Genomic DNA, 9,715 nt, shown 5'->3' on the forward strand with positions numbered 1-9,715 from the left:
TCAGACCATTTCCAAAATGAAGCAGGAAACTGAGGTGGTTGCTAAACTGACACTAGAGAGAGATATCCATGTGTGTGGGGTTAGAGTGAGAGTACCCAATTTCATTCGGAGGTTTCTAATTGTTTTCTTTTTGATTTAATCTCAGAACAGAATTATTGTGGAACCAAGATCTTCACATTGTTTTGCTTAATGTTTTACAAACAGGCTGTTGACTGAAGTTGTCACTGAACAAAAATTCACCCCTACTTGTTTACATAATGGGAAAATATTGTCATAAAATGGGTGTAGCAACAAGGTGTTAGGTTAAGGTGCAATATAGGGATTACCCTCATAAAACACTGACCCCTAAACTCAAAATATCAAGATTAAATTGACAATTACATTTAGTGGAAGTCTTTAAAAGGCTAAACTCGAGGCTTACTGTTGTTCTGAGCAAGCTGATGAAAATCAAGAGTTCAAGTTCTTCTGGTACAGCTGCTCTATTCAAAAGGAACGAGATGAAGATGATAAATGTGATAAAAAGGCTTGCTTCTGCCAGTGTTTGCTTTGTGGTAGCTCTTCCCTAGGTATGAGTAGGTGTTGGGTTTGTTCCTATTTCAGCCTCTGCACTGCTTTACGGCCTTTGAAATACGGGAATTTACTTACCTTTCTCCCATATCTAATTGGGGTGAAATTTTCAAAGATGCCAGTTTAGGGGGGTCAATATGCAGACCCCATGAACGCAGGTCTCTAGAGCAGTTCTGTATCTCCCTGAGCATGACTCAGAATCCAACACAGTAAGATCCTAGCCTGGGCTGAGATAATTAAGAGTATATGCTGATTTTCTGAACTCTGAGTCTGATGCATTTATGCTTTAGAAGCACTTCTGAATCCTCTCTGCCATTTACCCTAATGAAATCTTTGCGATTTCTCTGTTTCTGTCTTCCTGCTATCCTGCCTAGCTTCACTGCTCCATTTTTATCTCTGATAAGTTTTTATTTGGAGGGGAAATACATTTATAAGAACGATCAGCAAAAGTACTGCCAATGTTAGCACACTTCCTCCTCTGAACAACAGAACAGTATGCGAGAGGAGGCTCGTGATGTGTACAAACATGCCCAGAAGTAAAGGAAAAAAACTCCACAGAAAGTAAAAGCAAGACAAAAAAAAGGGCAAGGGTTTGTGTGTTAGTGTTAGAGGAAGGTGAAAATGCTTCCTGGCAACATCTGAGAATCATTTGCAGCAACCGATCCATGAGCTTTAGTGAGTAAAGAATGTTTTTAAATCCTCCCCCACCCCCTTTGTTAATCTTTACCAGGTAGTAGGACCTTTAATGTAATTCGTATGGCTTTCTTAGGGATGTGCAAAGTATTTCCACTTTGAAAAATAAGATTTTTTGAAATGGCTTTAAGATTTAAGTTCATAAGTCTGGTTTTAAGTCTGTGGTCTTCTCCCCTTTAAAATTTGGTAATAATAATAGTCTTCAGACTGTTCTGCAAAAGGCAGCGTGTCTCAATAGAGTGAGCGTGAACATCTGGCTTCACAGCCTTGCATTTGGAATAGGAAAATCACGTGCCTGTTTAAAAGTGTCCCCATGAATGAAGTGCAGACCGTAATACAGACTTACATAATTCAGAAACACTGAAGGATGTTTTTTAGACTTTAGTGTTCTGAGCAACATCAGACAGTGTAAAAGAGTTATTAATTATGATGCATGATTATTATTGCACTCGAGAGGCTTTAAGAGGTAGCCTGGAAAAGTTCAGATTTGGCTTATCTTTAAGCACACCCAAAATACTGGGCAACATTTGTAGATGTTTTTGAGTGGCTGAGGAGGCTGTTTCCTAAGACTTTCAAGCACATTTGGGATTTTAGGTCATCTGGGGCACGTCTCCACTGTGCAATGCCAAAAGGCTCTGAGCAATCCAATTCTCAACACGACAAAGAAAGATTAACTCAGATCCTCAGAGTACGTCTGTTAGTGTTGCTGTGCACTGATTCTTTTTTACTCCATCCAGCTTCAGGGCTAGATTATTTGGTTCTGGTTTAGGAAGCTCTGCATCACGTTCCCTTTCTTATTACAGACATGCTTTTGATTGTTTTGCAAAATCCAGTCTAGCATCTTACTACACGGCTGCATTCATACCAGTCAAAAAGCCATTACAGACATCCGTGAGCATATATATGTTACTACAACCTGTACTTAGGAGAGACCCTACGTAGAGTCAGAGTTCCTAATGCAAGATGCCTCACAAAGGTGCCTCCTGTGTGTGGCAGGCTACCGTAAAATCCAAGTGGACTTTGCCACATAGCTGCATGTGTGACAGTCCATGATTCTTGCCAGCACCAACAAAATCTAAGGATGGTGCCAGCAAAACACCATTGTTGAAATACGATCATTTGCTGATGGCAACAGCAGAGAGTGGAATCAACTCAGTAGTCTTTGATTCATGAACTGTTTAGTCCCTTTTAGAGTCCCAGGACGTTTGTGAGTATTTTCAAGGAACTCTAGTTTGAATCAGTGAATAAGAGTATAAGCCTGAGTATGTTTTTTATTTAAGATTATATTGGCTCCTGATTACAATTTGCTTTGTTTTCACACCTCACATTACAAGGTTCTTAAAAAAAAATAACTCAACATGTTTCCAGTTTTTGTTTGTTGTTCAATATGACTTATAAAATATTAGGTCAAGAGTCTTCAATAGACTAAGCTACACTGTTTGTTTAAAGCTATGAGTAAAGCAAGTCATATGAATGTTTCCAAAGACTGTATTCCAAGAAGTATTTTTGGAAACATTAATGTTGTGTTTTTTAATGAAGGCCACATTCTGAGGCTACGACACCATATGTCACATTCATTTCTGTACTGAAAAAAAAAAAGAAAAGAAAAAAGAAATGGAAACTATGTTTGGCTTTTAAGTGTTTTTGGAATAGTGTCTATGCATGCTTGTCATTGTTCCTTGGATGGGAGAAGAGTTCTTGGTCTGTTAATCTAGTCCATCCAATATATATTACACTCTATGGGCCTGACTCTCTTCTGCCTTGAAGTGTGTGCAGTCATTTATACTCAGGCAAAGTGAATGAAGAGCTGAGGAAAAAGACTACCACTAGGAAACTTTTTTTTAAAATCCATTTTCCATGAATATGTTGGCTTCGTTGTAAACCTACATCTGAACTTTTGTCAGCTGAAACCAGCTTAAAAATGGGAAAAGTACTTGTCATTTTTCCATTGAAAACTTACAATTTTTGGAAGAATAATGACAGTTTTTCCTCAAAAATATTTGCTTTTTTTTCTTCAGAAGTATCAGTTAGAAGCATGACATTTGGCAAAAGTTTTGACTTGTTCTAGCTGTGTACCCTATCGCTTCTGACTTGTCAGTATTTTGTGTGTTAGCGGTTGGGATATGGTAGAATGAGCTGGAGACCTTCAGGAAAAGGCATTTGCCTTTTTCAGTGCTGTATCCTACAAGTAATTCATAAGCATCCTGTAACTGATTACTTCAGCTAAGTCTTTCCTTTTTTACTGGATTCCAGATGATGAGGTCTCAGTTTCTAACATAAGTTCTTGTTATTAGTCACTAAACGTATAGCCTAGCACTTCGTACTGCTGAAGTTCATATGGTTGCAATCTGCAAAGACATCCATTTTTTCTCTGATCTGACAGAGGAATCTCCTAATTCACATCACTTCCTAAATTTGTGTCATCCACAAATTTTATTAACATACTGTGTGTTTGTTTCAAACTCATTAATAAAAATTTAAATACTTTCTGGCAGCCAGATTTTTTTTGTTGTTGTTTTAAGGAATGATTTGTGAGGGTTTCCAGGACCTCAGAGAGGTTTCTTTTTCATTTGAAATGTAAATACTTTTCTACAGATTGAACAAATATGTCTCTGTAGCACTAGCCTAGTAAAGTTCAATTCCACGACCAGGTTTTTCTGGGCAATACTGAAACACAAATAATGATGAATGATTGTGTGGTTGATACATTTTCTGGTTAAAACACATCAGCACTCAACTTGTCTGCCCATGCTACTGAAGTCTTACGTCTAAATGAGGGTGTTTTCCTATGCATTTCTTCTAATGAAGGAAAAGAAACAAACATGCAACAAAAATAATTAACTACCTCAAATATCTGGCTAACTTTAAGAAGGTTCATGCCATTCCTGTGATTGTTCATAAAAACCCATCCTGATTTGAATGTTACTTCACCAGAACATTAGAAGAGATATTCACAGTGGCGTCACCACAAAGGTTTTTGATTTCTGTTTTCATCTACATACCAAATTTTAGGATTGATATGGACATTTCTAACTGGTTGAATTTCTAGCTGCCTCGTATTTCCAGGCCTAAGTTTTTGATCTATGTTGTATAATGAATGTCAGAGTCTGTACTCTTCAGAAAATTGCTCATGATGGCCACAGAGTGAATGTATTTACATTTGGTGTTACAGAGTTCTGGCATAGGGAATTAAAACAAAAATAAACTTTTTCTTTTATTTCATAGATTTCCAATGAACAAAGAAAACAAATAGCCCCTGGGACCACAAGTGTGTTCTGTAAACTGATGCCACAAGGCAGATATGGGAAAGATGACTGAACAGAGTGGTTGCTATAGGCCTGTAAACGTACAGGGAAATAAGATCAGTTACCAAGGCACTTGTCAAGAAAGCCCTGACATGGGGATGAAAAGATTGCAGAAGCGATTTCTCCACAAGGATGGCAGCTGCAATGTGTACTTCAAACACATCTTTGGGGAATGGGAGAGCTATGTGGTGGACATATTTACCACACTGGTGGACATCAAATGGCGCCATATGTTTGTGATATTCTCATTGTCCTATGTTCTTTCATGGTTGTTCTTTGGACTAGTCTTCTGGCTGATAGCAATCCAACACGGAGATTTATTCAATGATGAAGAAATAACCCCCTGTGTTGCAAATGTCCATAGCTTCACAGGAGCATTCCTATTCTCCCTTGAAACCCAAACGACCATCGGTTATGGTTACCGCTGTGTTACAGAAGAGTGCTCTGTTGCAATCCTCATGGTTATCCTACAGTCAGTATTGAGCTGCATTATTGACACCTTCATAATTGGAGCAGCCTTGGCTAAAATGGCCACAGCTCGAAAAAGAGCTCAAACCATTCGTTTCAGCTACTATGCTGTAGTAGGCTTAAGGGATGATAAATTTTGCCTCATGTGGCGCATTGGTGATTTCCGGCCAAATCACATGGTTGAGGGCTCTGTACGAGCTCAGCTTCTGCGCTACAAGGAAGACAAGGAAGGGAGGATGACGATGGAATACAAGGACTTGAAGTTGCTAAATGACCAGATCATACTTGTTACACCCGTGACAGTCGTACATGAAATTGATAGTGAGAGTCCCTTGTATGGTCTAGACCGGAAAGCTCTGGCCAAGGACAACTTTGAAATCTTGGTCACGTTTGTCTACACAGGTGATTCGACAGGAACTTCACATCAGTCAAGAAGCTCATATGTCCCCAGAGAGATTCTTTGGGGCCATAGGTTTAACGATGTCTTACACGTAAAGAAAAAATACTATAAGGTGGATTGCTTACAGTTTGAAGAAACCACAGAAGTTTATGCTCCTCACTGCAGTGCTATGCAGCTGGATCGAAAGGAGCGAGAATGGAACCGAACTGAGAAGACACGGGAAAAAGAAGCTGAGACATCAGCACTGGAGATCAAGTCATTTACTACTAACCAAAAGTCATTTAGTGCAGTTGCCCTCATCACCAGTTATGAAGATCCAGAAGACCCAGTGACAGCTGTCAATCAGCCTTCTGGAGAAGTTTCTTATCAGAAAGCAGCTGTGACCTTAAGTAGGCTATCATTAGAGTCCCAGATCTAGCTTGTTACTGCAATTAAAATCACTTCCAACAAATTCTCCCAGCATAGCTTTTAGAATATAAACAATGAACTCATATGCACAAGTATTTATATTATAAACCTCGCTGACGACATGCCCACATTGTAATACATTGCTGAGCTGCTAGAAGGAGCTTCATACTGGTTAGCGTGGGTATCAGTAACAGATTGGCATTGGCATAAGAAAACAGCTTACACTTGGGTTGACTAGACAGCTACTGTGCTTGAGCAAACTTATTGTAAACTTTATTACCCTGCAGGGACCAATGTTGGGCATACCCAGAGACAGATAATGATCTAGGCAGGGAACAGAAACAATGTAGTGTGCCTTCTAGGTCAGAGTTTTCAAAGCTGCCTAATTTATTTGGAAGGCCAGTTCCCAGTCCCTCTGGGAGGCTCTGAAACTCCCCCGCCATCACAACTAACGATTGTGCTTTGGTTACAATCGCACCCCTCTAGCAGTTCAAATGGAGCCCCCATCCTGGCGTTACGTTGGTGAATCTATGGGGCTGTTCTTCGTAGGAGAACTGGCAAGAATCACTGAACCCAGTATTACTGGGTAGATTTGGAAACCTGCTCACACCCTGCCTATTCCTGTGGGATCCACAGTGGGATCATGGAGAGCTTTTCTCATTTCCTAGTCGTGAGCCATTCCCAGCAGTGCCACTCCCTCAGCAGACTGGGGTATGTGGTATGTCAGCTGGCTTGGGGCTGTGCGAAGATTTTGTTACGTGGCTCTGACGCCTAAGAGGGCTGGCCAAATTGGCTCATTTGCACTGGTCGGAAATCAAAATGAGACCTCGAGTTTGAAATCAAAATCAGCAAAATCAGGTTGAGCCTCAGAGAGAAGATCACATTTATAGAGTGAGCTGTGCAATATTTTAAATCAAAACGTCTTTCATTTCAGTATGTCAGCCTTGCTTTTCTTTTGAGTATATTATGCTTCTTTTAAAAGGCAAAGATCAATCTGGAGACCAAACAGTGTGATTTTGTCAAAATGAAATATTTTTATTCATCTGAAATGACTGTGTAAAAATGATCCTTCACAGAGAAATTCAACATACTCAGCTGTCAGCTCAATTTGGAGAAAAGAAAAATGTTGATGTTTTGAAGTTGTCTGTGACATGGAAGTTCCATGCTCTGCACATCTCTGTAATTATTCAATAAGCAATATTTCATCATGCTTTTTCTCCCCTGATGATTATGGTTAATTTGCATTGTGTTTAATTATCACGCTAACATAAAAATAATTATCTCTGAATTTGTGGTTGCCTAAAGTGGGATTTATCTCACCTGACCTCAGCCATCAAGAAATTGTTTGCCTACTGGTTGAGGCTCTCGGTGGTTACTAGAACTCTTCTTCTGTCTTCACAGGGGAGTTCATCCCATCTTACTCTGGCTTTTTAGGGAGCTGACGGCAATGGGATGTGTTTATCCTGGAAATGTTCATCCCTCTCCATTTATTGTTGAAGGAGATGAGATGACTGTGGTGGAAATCCTGGCTAACTTTAGGCTGCTAAAATTAAGTCTGACAAGTCATTCACATCATCCTGACTAATTATGAGTTTTTATGAGCTCATCACATTTAATGAAGAAAAACAGCATGCTGAATCTTTTTTCCTGAAATTTACTCCATGTAGTAGTATTGCTGCATTATTTTAACGTGTCTTCCATTTCTCTTTTGCTAACGCTTGTCTTTGGATCTATGTGTTCCCTTTAGGTAAAACCAAGCATATTACCAAGCCTGGGGGGAGGTGGTTATTCTGAAGCTCATTAATTAGCCTATTTTATATGCTGAATCATCAGCAGCATCCATCTATAGCTGCAGTAGAAAACATCTTGTATCCTGGATTTGAGCACTGGCAGGCGTTGGGGAAACAGTCTGAAAAAATGGAAAGGAATGTAGGAAAATGTATAAGGGTCTCAGTACTTACGTGGTGTTGGAAAAAAGACCATCCGGAATGTAAAAAATAGAATATAACCTTCAAGATGTGTGAAGTCATCCTTCCACACTCCTCTGTCTTTGAAAGATCTTGGCCAGGTTACTTTATTTGAGGTTGGGCACCGCACTTTGGGAGAGACATGGAGCAATTTGAGGAGAATCTGGAGATCTAGAAGACATGTCAGTGAGGAAATAGGGAAATAACTGAAGGTGTTTCAGTCCAAAAAGAGGTTAGGAAACAAAGAAACTGTTCTCAAACACAAAAATTGCAGTTCAAGAGAGAAGGATAATCTGTTGCCTGTAGCTGGTGGATAGGACAGGAAAACATAGGCTTAAAGGGAAGCCAAAGGGATCGGAGTTAATTAGGAAACGCTGTTGTAAAGAAGGCGAAGCACGGACAGACCTGTGGGGTGTGTAACCTCTGTGGCAGTGGCTTTCAGGAGCCTGTTGGAGAAAACAGCGTTCAGGAGTGACACAAAACGGTCAACCTTGCCTTGAACTTTCCAGCCCCGTTTCTCTGTGATCCTGTCATTTTCAGAAAAAGGGAATGCTTAACACGAAATCTGCTTAACTGGTCGCTTTACAGGTGCTTACATGCGTGTATTTACTTAATTACATAGTTAAAGCTACTCAGAGAGATGAGATACTACTGAGGTATGTAATCAAAATCCCCAAAATATCTTAAAAAGGTGGATATTTCAGGTGCTGTTTGTAAAAGTAGTTTCCCTTATCAAGCTGCGAATCCCAGCTGCCTTTCCCTCTCCCAGTTATGTACCGTGTGAGCCTCTTGCGGGGAAGAAAATTCTTCCCTCGGAATGACTTTCCTGTAAGTGAAAGTACCAGGAGTCTGATTTAGCGTTTTGTCACATGCTTCTTGGTATAGATAGATATAAATACGTGAGCATGTAGAGTAATGTATGCTTTGGCATATAAGTCAACCACTAACTGATGAGGGTCAGGAAGAAACTTCTCTCCTGGGCATGTTAATTCGTAACAGGCTACTATACAGTTTCTTCTACTTTTATCTACAGCATCTGATACCAGCCAGTGCTGGAGACAGGATACTGGTTGAACCACTGGTCTCAACCAGTCTGGCTTTTTCTGGGTTTCTCCGTTTGATATTTTAATTTCATTTATCACAGTATAAAAACTATGTATAATAATGTATAGCAAAGCATGCCTTGCATTTTTATGAAAAAAGACACAGAAATAAAGAACATGCCTCTACCACACACCTTGTAAGAGCACGTTTTACTTTTCCTCCCTTCCGCCACACTGTTAAGCTTCCGTATCTTATGCACTAAGAGGTCATGGGAAGATTTATAAGGTGCCGAGTAGTCTTTTGACTTTAAAAGATGCCAAATCACAAGCAAACCCACAAAGTTATAAATACGTTCTGTGGAAGCTTCCTAGCATGAGCTCCGTCTGTTTGGAGGAACGAGCCAAACAAAGCCCCGCTCCAGACATGCCCACACGCGCTTCTGCGTGGCAGCGGCATCCAGAGCTCGCATCCTTAACCTGCAACCTCCTCACCTGGTGAAGCATCTTTGATAGCACCAGGTGGATAAGACAGGAATGGACAGACGTGTAGAAGGGATACACAACCGCACCAAATGTGAAGGCTCCTGCCATAGCTATCATTTAGGTGGGGCCTGGATGCACTCACAGAATCACAGAATGAACCAGGTTGGAAGAGCCCTCTGGGCTCATCGAGTCCAACCATTGCCCTGACACCACCATGTCAACTAGACCAGGGCACTAAGTGCCATGGCCAGTCTTTTCTTAAACCCCTCCAGAGATGGTGACTCCACCACCTCCCTGGGCAGCCCCTTCCAATGGCTAATGACCCTTGCTGAGACGAAATGCTTCCTGATGTCCAACCTGAACCTCCCCTGGCGAAGCTTG

General features: G+C 40.5%; 1 protein-coding gene and 1 long non-coding RNA gene across 2 annotated transcripts; one reads left to right on the plus strand and one right to left on the minus strand.

Annotated features, from left to right (window-relative positions):
* The first annotated feature begins 4,561 nt into the window (after window positions 1-4,561).
* KCNJ16 (potassium inwardly rectifying channel subfamily J member 16) lies at window positions 4,562-5,851 on the plus strand. The gene has a single exon (XM_068413402.1). The coding sequence runs from the start codon at window positions 4,562-4,564 to the stop codon at window positions 5,849-5,851; it is 1,290 nt and encodes a 429-aa protein (XP_068269503.1).
* Window positions 5,852-6,852: 1,001 nt separating this feature from the next.
* LOC137670645 (uncharacterized) lies at window positions 6,853-9,027 on the minus strand. The gene is made up of 3 exons (XR_011049322.1): window positions 8,214-9,027; window positions 7,851-7,979; window positions 6,853-7,750 (listed from the first exon to the last, which is right to left on the minus strand). It is a non-coding gene; the product is annotated as an uncharacterized lncRNA (long non-coding RNA).
* Between the last annotated feature and the right edge of the window lie 688 nt (window positions 9,028-9,715).

Source organism: Nyctibius grandis, chromosome 15 (genome assembly GCF_013368605.1).
Source record: "Nyctibius grandis isolate bNycGra1 chromosome 15, bNycGra1.pri, whole genome shotgun sequence".
Classification (NCBI taxonomy): domain Eukaryota; kingdom Metazoa; phylum Chordata; class Aves; order Nyctibiiformes; family Nyctibiidae; genus Nyctibius; species Nyctibius grandis.